Genomic DNA, 22674 nt, shown 5'->3' with positions numbered 1-22674 from the left:
AAAAAATAATTATATTAAGATAAAATAATGCAAAAATTAAAAACATTACAAAGTTATTTGAATGAAATTAATTGAATATCCCTGATAAAATCCTAATAACTAATTAGTTGAGCCGCTAACTTTTTGAAATTTATTGCGACAAAATAATAATAATAAACGATATTAAAAATATAAATATCAATATGGCTTTAAAAAAACAGTGGCGTTACAACGCTTATTGTTGACTCCAGAATCCAGATTTCTGTTTTGTGATCGTTTGTTTTTCCTAGTAGGTAAGTCGTTAGAATTTATATTAATATAAGAGTCACTGAAAGTCCATTGGGTTCGTTCATCACTACTCTTCGCAGCAAGAATTTTAAATTGTCACAAACACTTATTATTTTGTAACAATTGTTGTATAGTTTCAATTTTTGTAACGCCATTTCTACGGTCGGTCGTTCCAACTTTAGCAAAACTCATTTAATTGATTATAACAATTAGAATACATAAGATTTTCACAAAACAATTCTAAACAGATAACAATTAGTATTTTCTTGTGTGTATTGCACGCGGAAACGGAGGTAATTAGGAAATACATTGAAACAATAAATTATGAAATACTCATTATACATTTTCATTTTACAATCAACAATGCGATTATTTTACATTATGGGTATTAAACGGTATTACAAAAATGCATGCGCAAGCACATGACAGTTGACCGTGAGAATATTTCATAACTCATACAATGGCCATTTAAAACTTGAGACACACACGCAGTGGCATTTGCATGCCTACCTGCCATTGAGTAATTCACGGCAGCGTAATTAACAGTTGAACCACCAATTATACCTCTTTCTACCTTCTTTCTTATAAAAATTATACAAAATCTTATTACTAAATAATTTTGTAACTAGAAAATGTGCTTGAATAGGAAAAAAATGTTTTGCTGGAGGCAAATGCGCGCACTGTCATGCTATATTAATATTTTAAAATTAATTCTAATGTTATAATCGCTTAAATATCGAGCGTAGGAACAAGTCTGACAACGCACTTGCGAGCTTTCTGTCAATGTGAATGCCCATGTTACAATCTTCAGTCTTATCACTTAACATCAGATCAGCCCTCTGATGGTTTGCCCCCTGTTGTATGAAAAAATCGATTGTAATTCGTACAGTACAGTGAAACTAATGCTAATACGATTCCACATACGAACTAATGCTAATACGAACCCACAGAACTATATACCCACAATTTTGTAGATTAAAACTATATATTACCTAATCCGAAGTATTTTTTTTTTATCTTTTATCTATAGAACAGGGGGCAAACGGGTAGGAGGCTCACCTGATGTTAAGTGATACCGCCGCCCATGGACACTCTTAATGCCAGAGGCCTCGCGAGTGCGTTGCCGGTTTTTTAAGAATTGGTACGCTCTTTTCTTGAAGGACCCTAAGTCGAATTGGTTCGGCAGCTATGTTATGCAGTTATGGCGCATATCGCAATTATCAGTACTAATAAAATAATAAACCTGTTTAATCTGTTTTTTTACGAACGTAACTCTTAAATCACCGATTACGAAACTTTCAAGTCCATTGCATCTAAAAACGGCAAGATAGTAAGGCGCGATAAAAGTAAAAGTATTACAAAAAAGTATAAGAAAACAAAATTGAGGCCATAAATATTTTAAACTATTATATTCCTGTTATAGAATCACCAATTACGTAACTTTCGAAGTCCACTTAACGGCACGAAAGAATTTTCGTACTTAAAACACGAATCGGCAGCCGAGATAGCCAACTGTAAGAATTTAATGAAACACATCTCTAAATACTTTTCTAAAGAATACAATAAGCACATTGTTAAACTTAATAAAAGGTCGTTGCCGGGTTGTTGAACATTAATGAATTGTTATTTTTCCTACCTTTTTCTCCAGTATAGAGATCGTTTTTTGCTTCAATTAACCTTGAAATGAGGAAAACTTTTTACTCTGGGAAGAAAAGCGTGAAGCCATTATCTCTAACAATGCTCTTATCTTCACAGACAGAGGAATTTAGTTTTTTAAGACTTTTTAGTGCGGCTGTCATACTATTATGCGTCTTACACCACTCTCAACTGTTTGCATATCATTATGCAAACTTTCATTAAAACATGTTTTAAATAACATTGAAAGTTGCTTCGCAAATGCATTTCAGTAATGTATGAAGAGCTTTTCTTCACTAATTAGTAAGTTATGAGAGAACCGTGTTATTCAATAATTCATTAAAAGGTGTTATATAATTGCATTAAAAGATGAAAACTATTAAAATTTCTTTAAATATAATAATGAATATATAATATTATAATGAAGTCTCGCGCTAATTAACAGTTAACGGAGTCACAGATCATAGACAAAAACAAGGAGGATCTCGTGTTTTAACAAAAAAAAATTGTGCAATTTACACATGGTAGAAGTGAAACCTTAATTTTTTTTTTATAATTAATAAGTTTGAAATTCGATCAAATGAAAAAGCGGTAGTAAAGAGAGGCTGTATAATGCCTCCTATCTCATTTTCTCGCACGTTAAATCTTATGAATTTATGTTTCTGTCTCTTTTTCCGTTGCATCCGGTTTAAAATCACGTTTATGAAGATTTATTTATTTATTTATCACTACATTTTTCTATCTTAACAGTAATCACTAATACGATAGAATTCCAAAATCTCACACCAACTATTCTAGATAAAAACATTAAAAAATTAAACTTATATTCCTAAATCTATCTATCCATAACTAACAATATAGCTAGCAACTCTTGTGAACTCAGCCAGTGTACAAACAAAGAAATAAATAAAAAAATAGATAAACAAAGATGTTTCTCTATCTATCTCATTTTCTTTCACGTCAAATCTTATGAATTCATGTTTCTGTCTCTTTTTACTGTCGCTTTTTCCGTTGCATCCGGTTTGAAATTACAACGATTCTAAAGAAGTTTTACTTTAAAAAAAATTTTCATCAGTCCTTTATCACATTGCAAAATTGCTTTAATAAAATGAATAAACGACCTTTATATTTGTAGAAATCCCGAACACGGCCGCAGTAATTTAACACAGTTCTCGTAAATGCGAAAATGTCCAGCGAATGTAACAGGCCTCTAACAATGTACCAAATTGTATACGGCCGGAATAATAATAATTAATGAAACACCGTGACTACGAAACGAAAACGTTTTGTTTTATACCCAAACCCTTTAGGCATTTTAACTCGTACATTCAAGCATTCTGCACATTGCTTAATTGATGTTAAATTTGATATTTTTGATTAAAGTTCAAGTATGAATGATATATATACGGAATTATTTTAATATTTGAAGATTTCCTTTCGGGTTTTTAAAGTCACACCATCATTTCTTAGATATGACATAGTACGTCTAGAAGATACACCTGACGCTGCCTTCATTTTGACTTTAATTCTTTGGAACGCAGTGTTATAAACACTTTTCGAGCGGATTGATCCCTTGCTGTTGCGTAAAGATATTGGGTTAGTATAAAACGCAGAGATTTACTACAAGCCGGCAACGCAATTGCGAATCTTCTTTCAATGAGTCTCCATAGGTGGCGGCGGTATGACTTAATATGATGATATAAAGAAAATATATGATTCGAAAATTAAGAGATTTTAATTATGACGATATAGAAAAGTCAAGTTTAAGTTTAAGTTAAGGTTAAGTTTCTCACTAATAATTAATAAATAATTTCCTCTATTTTGGTAATTGCTACCCATTATCTAAATCGGCTTCAGGACATTGTTACACAATTCGTCGTATATTAAGTATAATAATGCGTGCAATTTGTACGTGTACCGGTTTGGAAGCAAATAGCAATATATCGGCGAGAAACTGTCCGACCGGCCGGAACGATCGCTTTCTCGTACTGCGTGCCGCCTGTGTGACGCACATACCGTAAGAGCACGTTAATTTTCATCTAAACATTAGCTTATATTAATAAGAGTCTATTCTTGGCCCTAAATGTAAGTTGTAGTTAAAACGTCTGACTCTGAATCTGCAGTGAAGTAGTATATGCATTTACTTGGTATGCTTATCTTAGTCTTAAAACACAATTAAACGGGACGAATGATAAATAACCCATAAGTTGATTTAAAACAAAAATTATATAAAACATGCTGAGATATATAGTATACAAATTTTAACAATATTAATCAGTCAACCTTTACAGACATCGTTTGAATGGGATTGTGACATTTTTACGAGCAATATTATAATTATATTTGTATTTTATATAAAAAATGAAATGAAATACGTTTATTTGGAACATAAGATCATCATGGTATCACTTATTCCACGTCATTAAATTCGAACCTGTTGGCATCCCTACTCATCGGCATAGAAGACAGAGGGTGTTGGCCGAGAGAAAAATCCGGCGTAAAAAACTCTCGGTACTCTCAAATCATCAAACAATTCTACAATATTTAAAACAAATATAGCAAATTGATTAGAAGTAGCCTGCCTAGCACTAGTCCCAGACCCTTTTATCAACTAGATAATCACTAACTTTATAGTAAGCCTTTTTACACAACTTTTCTTAAATACATTTCTTAAATTTAATAAATATAATATCCATAAAAAGGTGGTGTTTCCATAATATTGTAAACTTTTTTCTCATTATGTATACAATAAAAAATAAAACTTGCCTTTCTAATTTAAAAATTCTTATACAACTGAATAATATGTATAAGAAAAATACTAGCAAAATTTTCTGATTTAGTCACAAAACATGTTCTTACAATTAACAGTAATGTTAAGTTTAGCTCCTGAACTATTCCGATCACGATATCGACGCTACGTGCGGTGTATGTAGGCCAAACTGTTACGAACAGGCATTGTGTTGGCATAATTTTTAATCACAAAAACAGTCCTTTGGCTTTCCGCCGATATTTCTAACGAGACCTGGATATAGGCCCTATTCGACAATACAAACATTTGTTTCCCGTTTCCTTGTTTTAAGAATAAAATACGAATACATATTGTAAATACCTTTGTAAAGAATACCTCGCATTAAAAATATATGTACGTATGTAGAAAGAAAGAGACATATAGATATTCATTTTTTTAATTATTATTTTATTCTTCGGTAGACACTGCGGGAACATTAAAATGTAGTAGGTACTTTGGAAAGATGAATTTACTTACATTAAAATACCTATCTATTACTAAAAAATCTAAACACTATTTTAATAAAGGTATTTGTATCTCCCTTATAGCGGTGCAAAGAGAAAATATGTCAACAAAGCTTTTAAAATTTATAATTATATTTATTTAATAATTAATTTTCAAATATCCGTCTTGTAATCAAATAACGTACTTATGTTGAAGAATAACATAAGATTCGTTTCAGCAAAAAAATATGAAACAAATAGTGAGTGGAGCGAGGAGTGCTTTGATTTCCGTGATTCTATTTGTACGGATTTATTGAACAAATACGACCATTTTTCCGCTTTCATTTCGGTGATTACATATTTTGTTAGAGAAAACGTATATCGTGGTCACGTATATATAGGATAAGCACATAATTCAGTATGTTCATATAACAGGACTTGACACATGAAGTAATACAAATAAATCTGTTACTAATTCTTTTTTCACTGGACTCTTTCTCGAGTTTTTTAACGAAATACATTTACAAAAAAGTTCAGTTACACATTATAAGTGTTTGAAATTTTGTATTTTACTTTAATTTCTTTTTAAAAATCTTCTTTTCTGGTTACAGTAATATTTCGACCAGTATTTGTTGTTTGTAGAATCAATAGAAAAAGAGATACTCCTCTGAGATAAAAATTAAAGTAAAGGAATCGTTAAAATAAACACTGCTTGCGTGGCAAAGATTAGGCCTGACTATTATTTTCCCAATTACTAAAGTACTTAGATACTTTATTTAATTATATTAATATACAATTACAAACTAAAAATATATCTAATAACTAGCCTTAAAATTAAATTATTAAAAAATATTATTAAAAGGAGTCCCTTTAGGCAAGGTTCCGAAGATACTAGCAGCGTTCCCCCTTTGAATTGCTAGACTAATTCTTTGTGCGAGGTAGCTGCCAGCTCTTCGTTCTCCTGTGATGTCGACTAACCTTTTTGATAATTCACTAAAAAGCTTTAATGCGCTAGGACCCCACGGACCAAGGGTCTCGACACCGAATGGGACAAAATCATATTCAGAGCCTAGACCCCTGTATTTGCAGACTTTAGCTTTTTCAGCCGCATCACAAGCCGCACCAGCTCTCTTGTTAGTTCCATGAAGATTGGAAGGGGCCAGTGTGTCTGAACAGGTGGCATCCCATACCAAAACCCGACCCATCTTCCATGGAATCAAACTCATACCGTCCGGTCTCTTGCCATCGTCTCTAGCAATTCCAGTCGGCTCAAGTAGATTAGGCACGTTGACGGTGGTAAGGGACCGATGTATGATATCGTTGAGTGCGGCATGTCTCGAGTAGCGGCCAGCACTTTTTTGACATGATAGTCCGTGATGTCCTAGTTTGTCGACATCACTGCCACAGGGACAAGTATGAGGAGCGCAGACCGGTACCCCAAGCCGCAGACAGGTTGCGATTCGGAGCGTGTCAGGTTCAAGAAATGTTCCTGTATTTGACGAAGGGTAAGCGTGAAGCCAATAGCCGGCCTCATGCGTACCCACGGCCAAAAGCCTAGCACGTGCTGAACCTGTACTACGGCTCAAAAGATTGTCATAAGTCATTTTACTGTCTATGTCGTCCCAGCTCCTCTGTGAATTTAGAGAAAATGGAAAATTTTGACCTGGGCATGCAATTAAGAAAGCGTTTCTAGCTTCTTCCAAGCCAGCAATCTCAAAGTTTGAAGGGGATGCCCTTAAAATTTGACTTATGAGATTTGCTGAACTATGGACAGAAGATAGGAAAGCTGGTAAAGCGATACTTAGATACTTTTGCCATATTATGTTACTTAGATAATATATATGTCATAAATACGTATACGAAGTGTTTTCTCATATAAATAATAACTAAGATTCTGTAATGTTATGTGTAGTTTGATTACCATACGTTAGGTACGTATAGTAATTACTGTACGTACCCATACGTATGGTACAGAAACTGTCAACAGTTAAGAGGATAAAACGGAAAAGTGTCATTAATATTAAAGAGAGTTAACATTGTTTACCTTTCCTTCTGTAGATCGTTTATTTCTTCAAACCTCAACTCATATATTCACAAAATACAGTTATATCCAACGTACATAGAGAATTGTAAGGATATCTTTGCGACACGAGCGAATTGCTTTATAAATCGAGGAAAAAGCAATATTTTCTCAGCGTGGTAAAGTTTGTAAATTGTGTTACAGAATATATAGCATTACGTTTGAATAAGTACTTCTTAATATAATATAGTAACCTTACCTTAACAAAACTTATAGTATAGCAATAATTGTATGCAAATAATGTATTAATGTTTAAAAAATGAACATCCACATATATTAGTTGTTTATGCATTGAACAACGCTGAGAGCATTAGAAGCAAAATAATAATTGTGTCAGGTGGGGACAGGTAGCCGCCTTTTTTGTCCATTAGAGGGAGCTTCACATTACAAATCTATTGAATTGACCTACTTTATAAAAATAAAATATTCTAAAAATAGCAAATTGTTGTCGGATTGCAAATGATCTTTAATTTTTTACATAATACTTAACTTTAGTTTTCTTAGTATCACAATTAAGTTATCAGTTAAATAAATACAAGTTTAGTCCGACCGGTGAGTAAAATTATTTATTTCTATCAAATTCTTTGTAAAATGGAAAACTATTTTCATCTAAGGGATGTTGTCGAATTCCGGGCAGCTGACACTTTAACGCACGGCACCTGACTCTCAATTTGGTTACACCCCTTTTTAGATTATTGATCCCAAAAGTGTACCTCAACAAGGGATTATTCAATAAATTTCATCCAATAAAGCTTTAAAATGGAACACGCAGTTCACTACTTAACGGCAGACGTTTAAATAGAATTCAGCCAGAATTATCACTGAAAAGGGGTTTTGAGTTTTAAATATATTTTTTTTATAGAATAGGTAGATGTTAATTGATACCGCCGCCCATGGAAACTCTCAATGCCAGAGGGCTCGCAAGATATTAATGATTTCGTTTTCTTAGTAAAGAGGTCTATGTTCAAAACATCGACTTTTGATATGAATACTCATTCGAATGGAAATCATAAGGAAACCGTCGTATATCGTAAGACCCGACCTTAAATCCAAACATCAATGTTTTATGCAAGACTGGTCAATGAAAAATATACAAAAATATTGGAGGCACCATTGGGTTACTAGTCTTAATAATATTTAGCAAAACAATTTCTATATAAATAATTCTGATTTATTTATTTTTCAATTGGGGCACAGAATTTTTACAAACACATGATACAACAACATTAAATATACAAAAATATTAAATACGCTGCCGTCCCTGTAACACGCGGACAATGCTTATAAGACAAATAAACTAACAAGTAATTTTCTTTTGTTTCAGATGTGAATATGAATTAAGAACGTGCCAACATGTTATCAAAAAACCCAAAGACTTTATTAAATTTTTAAAATATTTCGGTGACTTTGAGATCGTATTAATGTTACGGTGAAAAAAAGAAATATACGATGGGGCGGTGGCGATGGAGATTCGCAATCGCTACAATCCTGTTACTCATCATAAAGGATGGACAGTGTCAAGGTAAGAAAATTAGTTTTATTAATTGGGCTTAATTTTATTCGGAAATGAAATTTTTTAATATTTATGTTTGTGTGTTGAATGATGAAGAGGAACAATTTATATTTTCGTATATTTATCTTAAGCTATCTCTGAGTAAGTTTGCTATATTTTGCTAAACACTTTAAAATTAATAGTCTGGTTATATTTTTATATTGCGTAAATAATAATAGAGTACGTTTTTTAATTAGTTGATAACATCGATATATGTATCAGCGCTTGCCACGAGAACAATATGTGTAATTCGAACACAAATTCACAATAAAACAACATTCTAATTCGGTTACAAGTAAATGACAATAGAAAATTCGACTATTATTTATTGTCACTCAATATTTATATTGTAGAGTAAGGCTAAAATCTGTTATACTTCTTGAAGTGTTATTTGCATCAAAACTAATACATAGTGGCATTACCATCAGGTGCACAGAATTAATGATTCAATTTACGTCCCCTCCGGTTAAGACTGCGCAGGATACACTCTGAGTTTAAAGATAACTATGACGATTGGATTCCAAAAGCCTGTTTACGAAGTTTGAAAGTGATAAAGCAAAAAGTATTGGTGGCAGTCACGTGTGCCGCCTAACCGACGCTCGTTTTATTATTCAAAGCTACTCACAAGCGACTGCCAGTGATCGCTTCGTAAAATTAAGCTTCATTCATACGGTAACAGTCTCGACTATTCAAAATAGGGATGTATGGAGCAATTAGGATGCCATAGGGGTTTGTTAAGTAACAGCAAATTCCAAGTGGTATCGATTTACGTGTGTTTCAGAAGGTTCATTGCTAACAAGAATGTCGTTTGTTCAGCGCTTATAAACTGATTAATCAAAGCATATTATAAATTTGAGATTTTGACAGCTGCATTGTTTTCTGTGAGTCTATTGTTTATGCTGCCAATTTTCAGTGGGCAAAGACAAGCCTTTTAGACAGTCACGTTTAGAAGAACGTTGCATTTCATTCATTTATTCGAATTCATTTATCTTTGTTTTATCTGTGAATCGGCTTTACAAACTATATTAACCATTACTATAAAGTCTGAAGCAACTATTAACTATTATACACGTACTTTAATAATTATAGCGTGATCAGATAATTGCGTCGGGATTGATAAGGAATTAAAGATTCAATAGCTCATGCTCAGCTTCTTATGAGGGTAAAACATCAAACTTATTCCTAACTTAGAGACAGTTAAATGAATTTCACAAAAATGGAACTGCTCTATTCTACAAAACAATCTTTCGATCTGACCTTGCTTGAACACCTTATGGCGATTACATAATTACTTAGGTAATATTCGAGGTTATAATAGAAATAAGTAGAGCAGTAAAAGGTGGTCATAACGATGTAATATAGTGCTGTCTCCGCCCCGGAGGGAAACCAAACATTGTTGGAGGTGCGTACGTGAGGGGCCTCACTAATTGGGGATGAAGGAGGATCTGCCTCCGTCGATTTTAGCTCAAGTCTTATGAATTTTTCATTCAATAACTTTGTTGACAAAACTCACCAAACACACACTCGTAAAAACTAGAATTGTTTGATAGCTTTGAGTTCACTGACTGTAAAATTAATTACGCCGTGAAAAGTGGCAGATACAGCAAAGAAAGTATTTAGGATTAAGGTTTTACAAGATTATATTGTGTGCAGCGTTTAATACGTTCAAAATGATTCTGTGCGTTTTTATTAAACATTTTTTATCACAGAGAATGTTTGTAATGTTTGAATTGGAGCGAGCTGTTGTTTGTAATAATAAATCAAGAGTCACTATGATTGTCAAAAGATAATTTAGGCAAAAAGTTCATAGGACCTTCGAAAAATCTCACTATTTAGTTCAAAGACAGCATTCGTTCACAAGACAAAACCTTAAAGGTTTTTATCTTACAGATAAAATAATACTGAATTTTCATTTCTCCCTGTTAGTTCTACAAAATGCTGCAGGGGCTGGTGATATTTACTTTAAAACATTTTCTATCGTTTCAATTCCTTCAATGTACAAGACGTTTGTAACAAACTATCTGGGACAAACGAATAAATATTATTTTATAGAAACAGCTACCTTCAAACGATGGTTGTAGGCTTAGATTATAGACATATGCCAACGGGCATAAAGCCTACATCTGGGAACACACGAAATAACAATGAACACTGATTGTCAAGGGTTTACAATAGGAAAACACAGCTCGCTTTATATTTACTTAATAATTATTGTTAAGTAACATGCGATGAAAAAGAGACACAAAATGATAATGTATTGTAAATTCAAACCCCTGAGATCGTAGTTTCGATCCCCGGTAATGCACAGGCATCAAAGTATATGGCGTGTGTCAGGCACAGGACACTGATAACCTACGTGCCTATTTGGTTGACATTTGGTTGACAACATCATGAAATGTTTTTGTTATGTATCTTTATCTAATAATGTACTTGCTTGCTTTTTCTGTTTTTATACATAAATTGTTTATCTATGTAATCTGTTTTGGCTTTTGTATTGTCTTAGTATTTTGGATTATAATATGTATAAGTATAAGCTGTTAGATTACTTAAAATTAAATAAAAAATAAATGAAACAGATACAGAAATTTGATTCTCAACCTAAATAGGGCCTAGGACTTTTTTTTATTTTATTGCAAACTGAAAAAGATGCGAAACTATAACTAAGAGGGCAAGATAGTTAATAATAAATAACCCAGTCTTATATTAATTTTACTTAAACAGTTTTGTCTATTTTCGTCACACTTGTGAACACAATTTGATTGTATGAAAACAGATAGATTATAAAAATTACAAAGTATAAGACTAATTTAAATATTTAAACCATTTAATTTACTACATGGTAGGATATTGTTGTCAATCTTTTAACAATATCTTTTAAACAAAATCGACTTATTTTATATTAAAGCCCAAAAATTTCAGCTTCAACCTCTGGAACAGTTTATTTTTAATTATTATCCTGTCAGTGGCAGTGATAACTTTCGACAAAGTCTTTTATGCGTTAAAGGAACAAAGCAATTTGAAAAAAAAAACATTTATCATTATATTTTTAATCTGTGTGCCTAAACATCGAGTGTCGTCATAGTTCAAACTTAATCTTAAAAGTTTTGTTTTCGTTTCACAATTTCACTTTTTTCTTCTTTTTTTTTATTCATGGCCCGAATTTCACTTCATATGTATAAAACCTTCCCTAGATGTCTCTTCCAGTAATAAATACATAATGATCATGAATTGTAAACGTCCTTTTGAAGTTAAAGGGATACAAACTTTGCTGCATAATATTTTAGAATACATTAGGAAAAACTTAATTACGGTGGTGTGGGATTATACAGCCGATCCCTTTTGGTCCCTCGCTGCGTCACGTGCACGGGCGTAACATCTGCCTAATTACCTCCGATTTACGATCTGGCGGCAATTAATAATTCATCAACTCTAAACACATATGCCTTCTTCAGTTTGGCTTTATTTGACATTTTACATATTTTTCCAAAACTAAACTTGTAGTTTTAACCCCGTGTAGTGATGGCACAATATATAACCTTTATAAATGAAGTATATTATTAAATATCTCTAAAAAACTCAGAAAAACACGACTGACTCTTTTTGACTCTGTTAAAATATATTGGAGCTTTGTGTATTCTCTTAAATACTTTTTTATTTACAAAATCTGATTTTTAAAATATATCCATTATTTAAATGCTAAGCGCAACTCGGTAACAACTTTTGATCGCCGTGATCACTTATGTATGTATAGTCAAACACACAGGCTTTATAATTTCATTTAATTATTTTGGAATAAAGATACAGGTATCACTTATTCCACGATAAAAAAAGCCAGCGTAGAAAACTCTCGGTACTCTTTCTATCGCTATCATCAAACAAAACTCCTCAATTAATAATATATTTTATAAATTTATCTCTCAGAGATTTACTATATTTTAAATTATAGATTGTGCGAATAGCCCTCTGTTGCAGGATGAAAATAGTTTCAACATCAGCAGCATAACCCCATAATAATAAGACATAAGTCATTAAGCTATAAAAGTAACTAAAATTAAAGTCTACCTGTATCGACATCAGTTAGTGAGCGATTTTTTTCAAAGCGCGTAAGCTGCAGAACTAAGTCTCTTCACCAATCCGTTAATATGAGGGGAGCATTAGAGAGTAGAGTCTGCCACGTTACCATGACTGTTGCTCGAGATCATAACAAGTCGCTGGACTTTACTATATAGTAACGTATTGTGACTCACACTAGTCCAGTAAGTACTGTGATCCATCTGAACACAAAGTAATTCCATAAGAACCTACGCAACTTGTATAGTCTGTGACAGTTTGACAGCAAATGAGGAAAGTCAAGCCTTCTCAGGGGAAATCTAACTGCGTTGTGGGTCCAAAATGTATCGAGATATTTATAATATCACTATATAGCATTCTTTAGCTAACCTTTCTAATATGGTAAAGGAAATATTGCTATACAAGATATGGTTTCTCACTGAAGTTCTGAGAGGTAATTAAAATCTAGTTCATTAATATACATTCAATCAAGGCTCTCTGATACAATCTTGATTTTACAAAGGAGCTCTAGTGAGGTAACAGGTTTATGTTATTGTCAAACATTACTTGTGAAATCCCTTTGAAATTAACAAATACAATTTAAATCGTATGATAAACAATTTAATACAAATACCATTCATGGGACACGGACATTTATTTAATAAATAGTTGTAACTTATCATGTATGAAGGTTTGTGAGAAAATAAATACAGATTATTATTATTATTATTTACTTTAACACATATTTCAAGGAAGTAAACAGTTTTGATCTAGAGGCTAACGTGCCTATTATACTGGATGTGTATGGAAGCGTTTCACACCGCTTAACTTTACCTTACTACAATTAATTAACTAAGATACCCAAAATTTGACCGCCACGTCTACAGCACAGAAAGCTGACGCCTATGAAAAGAAAAATGTTGAATGATAGTGAAAGAAAATTTAGATTTATATCCAGAACCGCGGTCAGAAATCACCAGTTTCGATACCATATTTTTATTTCCATTAAATCTATAAATTTACTATACTATTTTTTATAGAACAGGGGGCAAACGGGCACTCCTGCCCTGATATTAAGTGATACCGCCCATGGACAATCAATGCCAGTAGGCACGCAAGTGCGTTGCCGGCCTTTTAAGAATTGGTGCGCTCTTTTCTTGAAGGACCCTAAGTCGAATTGATTCGGAAATACTTCAGCGGGAAGGTAGTTCCACAAAGTGGTGGTGCTTAGTTCATCCAGCGTCAACAAAACGACCTGATAAATCACAAATTCATTCCGTTGCGTATCAAAATGATCCCTCATGAACTTGAAACGTTCTACTTATATATCATTATACTTTTCATATAAATTATTACTGTACCATAACTTGTATGGCTGACATAAACGCCATAATCTTCCGAGCAGAGCGTCGGTTTGTCAATACATCATAACAAATATGATTACAAGTTTATAACCGAACTTTTAACGGCCCATCATAAAAGCGCCAGATACAATCACCCATCAGGAAGTAACACTATGAGTTAATATGTTTCCTGAGGGTGGTATACAGCTATAAAAGATTATGAGACCCCACATACTGTTCTTATAAACACCCGTACCAGCCCATACCTTATAATTAATAGTAAACATTTTACATTTACCCGTACCGAAGAAATAAATGTAGGCTTCTTATTGCATTTGAACGAATATAATAAAAAAAATTAATGGTAAAATTATGTGACAGGTTAGGCCAACCTCACAATTTTGTTTGTGAAATTCAATAGGATTTTGACATTATATTGTCAAACAGTCAAATATAGCTGTTGTAAAACTCTGAAATATTTCTACACAGAAGACAGACTACATACTACATATAGCAACCAGATAATCTATAAACTCCGAAACACACAAGATAAAGTTATCATAAAATTTACGCATATTACGACAACATTCTGTAATTAATTTCCTGGATGACTTAAGATAATCTTAAGCCATTGAAGAGGTTTCATTATTAAATAACAAATTGTCTTCCGCTCAAATCTCTCAATTGTTATCTTAACCACTCGTTAATTACCTATTTAAATTAAACCATAATTTAAGAATCGAATAGACGAGCCTAACATATTTTTATCTTTTAATTTTTTTACATCTATTTAAAATTACGTAACCATGACAATATATGATTTAACTAATTATGGCTTATAGTACATATGCAAATACCCACAATATATATAGGCTAGCATAGGTGCGTAAGGCCAAAAGAGCAATATATTTATCCCGAGATAATCCTTAGGGTAATCCCTATATCTTGGACACGAAGTAATATCTTATTATTTATACTCAGACTCAAGGCTTGTGGAGTATCGACAGTGTTAATTAAGGATATGACCCACAAAGTAATTTTCTGGAGATGATCTCGCCGAACAATTTAGCCCGACCGCGTCATAATATTAGATTGCTCAGAAAAATAACATAAGGTTAAGGAAGATTACGTAGATCAATATCAAACATTTTTTCTTTGTTCTTTGCGTACAGATTTATTTTAGATAGGAAGTAAGATTATTTTAATATTATGTTACGAAAAATTTTATAGGTTATAAAATACGTTTTGTTTTTTTTTCAGATGAAAATGACTACTACTATACACCGGAGAGAAACTTTGCACAAGTTCAACCACCCATCTTTCCTAATAGCCGTCCTTCTACATTCTTTGAACACGAGAGCTTCAGAATAGCGCCAACGGCACAACAAAATAATTTTAATGAGGGTCGCGTACGATTTCCGACCCCCAACTATAACCAAAACCCTTCTCCATTTCAATTGCCAACGGGACGAAGTCAGTCCGGCACGCAGTATTATGTAAATCAACCCGAATTTCCACCGAATCAACGACAGAGGTTTAGACCGGCTCTGCCTTATAACTTTCAATTAGTTCATCCAGCGTCAACAAAACGACCTGATACTTCACAAATTCATTCAGTTGCGTATCAAAATGATCCCTCTAAACCTGAAACGTTCTTGGGGCAAATAACTATAAATAATCCAGATATTGAAATCTTGCAAAACAATAGATTTAAGAACATTCCTTTTGATGGTAACAGTTTAAAAAGTAATGGACAGAGTGGTCATATTTTACATGGAGATGACATTGATAACGACGATGAAGACATTTTTGATCGTCATAAAGTGACTACTTACAATCCGACTAAGCTGGGAGGAAGGCAAGTAATACTTAAACCTAGTTCCTCCAGATTTTCAAACTTAAATAAACCTGAAACTGATTTCAAGCCTGTATTGTCAGTGCCGTTGACACGGTACGACACAAATAATTTGAAAAATGAAAAGGCAGTGGTCAATTCATATAATGGTCCTTCTACAGAATACAAATCATTACTAGATATTGAACCTCTTTTAGAAGATGACATAAGTGATATAAGTTCGTTTAGGGAGTTGATGAAAAATACAGATTCTTTTGATGTTGAAGTTATAAAATCGAATAACAGCAAAGCTAATGATGACAGCAAACCTGACTCGACTTCCATGCATTCAGATAATATTCCGAAAGTGTCATCTTTAATGACAATTACAATCCCATCCAATAAAACAAAAGTGCAACCTCAAGAAATACCGTCTTCCAGTGAAAGTACATATGATAATAACGAAGATGACCTGAAAGATGGCGACTCAGAAAATACTGAAGCAGAGTATGAATACTATGAAGACGAAGAAATTTCAGACACAAATCATACAACTCAAAGACCCGTTTCTGTACCGAGTACATCGAGAGAAACAATAACCGATATATATGATGAGTACGACTCAACTGAAGAAGATGATAAATCACATGAAATTAAAATAAATACTACAAAATCATTTGATGTTCTCGATATGAAACCTAATAAAACGATGGTAAAAGATGACAATTTTAAACAATTCAAAGACACAACCGAAATAGATCAATCTGATTCACGCGACGACACAACAGCCCCAAGTCTTAAGTTAACATTTTCGAATGAAGACTTTTCTTCTATTGAACCACCTTCTATTTTAGGACAAGAAGTTGTTTCTGTGGTTACTACAAAGAGTGTTGTTAATGGAACCATCTCAATACCTGACGTGACCTATCCACCTACTTCAAAAGCAACTACACTTAAGTCAGCAGGTAGCGTAGCTGATGAATTTAATAATGATACTGCAATTACAACAGAAAGCTGGATTGTAGTAGCCTCTGTTCAGACCAGTCGTAGTGTTTCAGGAGCCCGGTTTTTACCATTCCCTACAGTAGAGCAAGAAGAAAAGAAACAAGTTATTGAAGAGGATCAAAGTGAAGAAGACACAGTCACTGAAAATCCTAAGTTAGAATCTATAAATAGTTCATCTTCAACGGAGAATATTAATGACAAACTTGATAGCATTCAGTCAGAATTATCTAGTGCTGTGTTATCAGGTGAATTGGATAATGACAACAAAAATATCGAATTAATAAAAGAAACTACATCTGAATCGACGACATCTTCTACTACTACTACAACTACGACGGCGTCCCCAGTGAACGTATTCACATTAAAGAGCACTCAATACACGCCAATAACGGAGAGATCATCTCCCGAACCTCTACCAGTTCTAATTAAAAAATTCACTCCACGAATTTCTTCCTCAACAACACCAAAGCCTAAGAAAAAACCGTCGTTCGTCACTATTATGGACGATCTCTCTGGACTTCTGCCACCTGGTTTTAAAACAAGACACTCATACAAAGACAAACGCATTACTAATACAGCGACAACTACCACCACTACCCAAAGAACAACCACAAAAAATGTAGTGGATTCTACGGAAAAATCAATTATTAATGGTACACAAGGTCGGTCGTCTGGAATAAGTTCCAAAAACAAAGTAATTATTTTAGATGATAAATCTTTACTGCCTAAGGAATATAAACCAAAAGAAAGAGCACATGAAGATCTATTGAAGAAACTTCCAAAAGATGATCTTAGTCAATTATTACCTCCTGGTTATAAACCACCCGTGAGTGATACAACGAAACCGGATATTTTAGCAAATGTTGAGAAGGTAGACATCACTGCTTTATTACCGAAAGGTTTTAAGCTCAACACAACTTCTCCAGTAGCAACTACCACCGAAAAACCTAAAAGTAAAATAACAATTCCTCTTAACGCTGCTCCAATCGATTTAACTGCACTTCTTCCGCCTGGATTTAAATTAAACACAAGCGAAAAGGATATAGAACCACTAAAAAAAGTTGTTCTTGCGGATATTTCTAATTTGCTTCCACCGGGCTTTAACTTAAATAATTCGGAGGAATCACCAGAACCCCAAACGACAAAGGCCCCTGGAAGTTTCAAACTTGTATTTCCTTCAAGACCTGGAGGAAAGAATTCTAGGAAGTCAACAACGCAAAAAAGTAGCATAGGTCCACCGGCGGTCACACCTAAGATCCAGAAAGGCTGGCCTACGAGGTATGATTTAATATTGTATTTCATTAAATAAACATATGTAGTTTAACTAAGTTAACCTGTCTATGGGCCTAAAATGAATGTGATTATTTTTATTAATATTACATATTCATATCGGTTGGGCTCAAGAAGAGGCCCATGGGATCGGTTTGGATTCTATTTCCGCTGTCTAGTCATAAATTACAATCCATAATTCCCATTCCCGACAGAGTTCCTATCTTGTTAGCCGAAATATATTTTACACAAGATTGATGTTTTTGTAGGGCATCTACTGAGTTCACTGGTTGGCCATCACCATCTACAACGCCCTTCTCAATCGAACGTCTTCTGGAAATGCAAAGGAATGCTACCTCAACTAGTCCCTTACCGGAGATAAGTACAGAGACTACAACGAAACGTTTTATTTCGACTACTACGACCACCCAAGCGCCCCCTCCCCCCACTACTCCCGGTGTATGTCGACAGGAATGTGACATCGCTGCAACTATTAAAATTGTAGCAGGTAATGTGAATTTCCATTTCTACGTGAATGTTTTAAGTGATTTTATTTTCACATATTTTTACTTTTCAGGAGTCAAATGGGTACCCGAATTTTTAGATCAACATACAATAGAATGGAAGAATTTAGCTAAAGAAGTAAAAGAGGAGGTTAGTAAAACGTTACATATATATAGGGTTACTATAATATATTATATAAATAAAATAAAAAGAAATCCTAAACTGTATAATTATTATAAATCTTAATATACTTATATAAATTACGCATCACGTCGTTTGTCCGCTATGGACTCCTAAATCACTTATCCAATTTCAACCAAATTTGCACACCGTGTGTAGTTTGATCTAACTTAAAAGATAGGTATATATATATATATATATATATATATATATATATATTTCATACTATGTTTAATATCCTAATATTATAGAAAGAGCGTACATTTAAATCCATTTAGCACTTAATATTTACTTTTGTTAATTTTCACAGCTTAATTCCGTCTACTCGAAGTCCGATTTACTGAGAAAATGGTTCAAAGGAATTCGTATAGACGGTTTCAGTCAAGGCTCCGTCCTAGTCGACTACTTCATCGAACTAAACCACGTGGAAGAGAAGGTTGACACAGTGCAACTAAAGAGGCTCTTCCACAAATCCCTTCACGAAGCGAAGTCTGGCTCTGTTATGGAAACTGAAGAAACAGAGTTTGACCCTGATTCGATGCAAGGAGACCAACCCGATGAAGATAGGTTGCGCAAGAGTGACAAGCAAATGACAAAGACGATTGATAAGTCCGCTGGGAAACTCGAAATCGGAAAGTTCGTGATGGATCCCGCTTACACAGAATTTATTGGTACGTCACATAAATATTACAAATTTTTAATTTTTGTCACCAAAACAGCTAAAGCAAAAAAATATTTCCTTTTTCAAATAAAAAAAAACTTTTAAGTTGCTGGTTAAATTGTAAAGTATCATTAAAGTTCTAGTAGCCCAACTTTTATAAATTTTAGTGCATATAAAATTATAACACATCCAACATAATAGTGTTAATTTATTTTAGTGTAGTGTGTAGTTAATTTATTACTTTTTGTTTAATATAAAAGTTATTTATTAAAAGCTGTATTAGCTTAATGCCTTCAGCGTGCGTCTCTCGTCACTGAAGTCGTAGGTTCAATTCCCGGCTGTGCACCAATGTCCTTTCTTTCTATGTGTGTAACATTCGCTCAAACGAGAAACATCGTGAGGAAACCAGCTCGCCTTGCTTTAGACCCAAAAAGTTGACGTGTGTCAGGCACAGGAGGCTGATCACCTAGTTCCCTATTAGATTGACAAATAATAATCATGAAAAGGATTCAGAAACCTGATAACAGACCTAAAATGGCTACAACCTTTTTGCCACTAATTTATTTTATTTGTTTTAGTGTTGCCTAAACGAGGAGAACCAACGATTGTTGCACCAGATGAGGAATCTTTGTTGCCTCAATGGGGAATAGCGGTTATTGTGATAGCCATGGCCTCACTTCTCTTTGTAGTAATTTTTGGCGTCACTGTCGTAAGTATACATCCAACAATAATTCTTCTGACACTGAGTACACTTCTGAGAAGGGATGTGCCCCAGTAGACGATAGATTACTATTTAAAATGATCATCATTTATTAACGGACGTTTTTAATTTTCCATTGTACTTGAAAGTTTTACTATCTCGTGTGTGTGTGACATTGTGAAACAGACCGCTATTCGTCATGAAATGCGAAGTATCTTATTCGGAACTTTTATCTTTATTCGAATAATTTATGTGTTGCATAGCTATTTGACATTTTATCCATACATTGTGAAACAGGCCCTAATCATTTTTTTTATAACCAGCTTGTAAATCGCCAAAAAAGTACGAAAACGAAGCAACCTATTCCACTCAGTGAAGACATGCTACGAGAACTGGACAAAAGTCACATGGGTGGTTTTGACGACGTGCACCAATTGAAAGAGAGAGACCTGCCTTATCTTCCGTCTGGAAAGGTACGTCAAGTTATTGAACAGTTGAAATACATAAAAAAACAGTACGTTTAATCGTCAATTTTATTGGTTTGAAATGATCATAGACTGACCCATTCTGACCATATAAACTATTAAAAGTTTATGTAAAGTTTATTAAACCTTTAAAGAGCAAACAGAGAGTTCCTTTTTGAAGGCATAACGTTGTATGTTCTGAAAAGTCATAAGTTGACCTCTGGATTGTTTAACATAAGTATATATTCAATTTAAAGTAAATTCAAAAGTATTACACTTTGAATGGTTAAATTATTGTACATTCTATCGATGGCATAACGACAGCTCTCACAAGTTTTAACTATTCTTTATTATTCTATACCTGATTTAATGTATTTCAAGGAATTGTTTTACAAAAAAGTTTGTGTTAAACAATATTCTTATACTACAGAAACAATTTTTTTTTTACTTATATTTCTTTCCCATACAGCGCATGTCTACAGCTTTCATAGAGCAACTAGCGTACCCGAACCCTGGAGACTCATGGCGATCAGAGTGGACGCCACAAGCGCAGAAGTATATGCAACACTACACTGCTGATTCAGGGAGAGGATCGCAACTGTATGGAGCTGCCGGAAACGGATATGGGTAAATATCATATATATAAGTTATTATTACTAAAATTTCCTTTTGTATACTGAAAAGGATTTGTATATATTTTTAGATCCCAAGTTATTGTTTTGCATCTATACTATCGCCTTTGTTTTATATTTTTTGTTGCTGCGTAATTGTTTTGAGGACATAAGAGTTAAATAAATAAATGATTAGCTATATATAGCATCAAGTCAAATCTACTGCCTGCCCAACCTTAGGTTGCAGGGGATAATCCCTGGATAAACTGAACTGATTACGGTAATCTTTTACCAATAGAAAGCCTCTATGAGGCATAGGCCGAAAAATGAAAATATTTTTTTGTGGTTTGTAAAGTAAAAGAAAAGCCGGTCAAACAAAGATATAATAGCAATGATAATGCCTACAAAAATTTAGCGACAAGCTAGGTATATATTATACATAAACAAGTCCACAACCGCATCCATCTTTCTATTCGCGATAAACATAAATACTGTACGGAATTTATAGGTGTTTTCACCAATACTAGATTGACCCATCAGGAAGGTACAAGTATATAATTTGTGAAGGTTTACGGGGTATGATTGGACTTGGGAAGTAGGGGTGGTAAGCATGCGATAAATTAACTGATTGATTTTTTATCGAAATCTATTCAATTGTATAGGCCTACTTCAGTTCATATGTAACTGAACAATACAATACTTTTTTATATGTACTGAAAATATAGTTGAAAGATCAAAATATTTATTTGTTTTGAAATGTTCTGGGTATTTTTAATTGTGAGTCCCTTTATAAGTAAATAAGTAACCATGTTAATAAGAATTTAAGATGTATAAATAATTGAATAAAATAGTTTCAACTGAAATTATATAACTATATTTTTTACAGATACGGTGGTTCCCAGACCTATGGACAGACCGGGGGCGGTTCTCAAGTGTACGGTTACACCGGGGAGTATCCTCGATCACATTATTCGAGACGTCGCTCCGAATACGATAGTAACTTCTAGAAATTTCTAATTCAAAAAAACTCTTCTGACAATATCACCTTAAACCTCAAGACCTAGTATAGTATGTAGTAATCATCTCATGTAGGCTTGGTACAAAAGAGAGAAAAGAAAAGAAGGTGGATTTTGTTTCAAATTCCATATATCAAACTGAGCCTTTGATATATGGAATTGGTTTGTTTCTCAACCCGAACGTCATAACTTTAAGCGTGTCAGGTACAGAGGGCTGATTATTGTTTCACAAATGAGATTTTTTAAGAAAGAGATAGACTCATATAAGAAGG

At 33.5% G+C, this 22674-nt stretch overlaps 1 protein-coding gene across 1 annotated transcript in view; it reads left to right on the top strand.

The window, feature by feature from the left end:
- LOC111002540 (serine-rich adhesin for platelets) overlaps positions 1-22450 on the top strand; it is a 51820-nt gene extending 29370 nt beyond the window's left edge. Inside the window, exons 2-10 of the mRNA XM_022272701.2 lie at positions 8538-8735; positions 15419-18275; positions 18536-18774; positions 18844-18920; positions 19261-19621; positions 20190-20320; positions 20635-20784; positions 21245-21402; positions 22273-22450. Of these exons, the coding sequence (XP_022128393.2) occupies positions 8663-8735; positions 15419-18275; positions 18536-18774; positions 18844-18920; positions 19261-19621; positions 20190-20320; positions 20635-20784; positions 21245-21402; positions 22273-22393 (4167 nt within the window). The 5' untranslated portion in view covers positions 8538-8662 and the 3' untranslated portion in view covers positions 22394-22450. The remainder of the gene's footprint in view (positions 1-8537; positions 8736-15418; positions 18276-18535; positions 18775-18843; positions 18921-19260; positions 19622-20189; positions 20321-20634; positions 20785-21244; positions 21403-22272) is intronic.
- Positions 22451-22674: the final 224 nt, after the last annotated feature.

Source organism: Pieris rapae, chromosome 12, assembly GCF_905147795.1.
Source record: "Pieris rapae chromosome 12, ilPieRapa1.1, whole genome shotgun sequence".
NCBI classification, from domain to species: Eukaryota; Metazoa; Arthropoda; class Insecta; order Lepidoptera; family Pieridae; genus Pieris; species Pieris rapae.
Note: the sequence above shows the minus strand (reverse complement) of the source record. Positions and strands in the feature narration are given on the sequence as shown.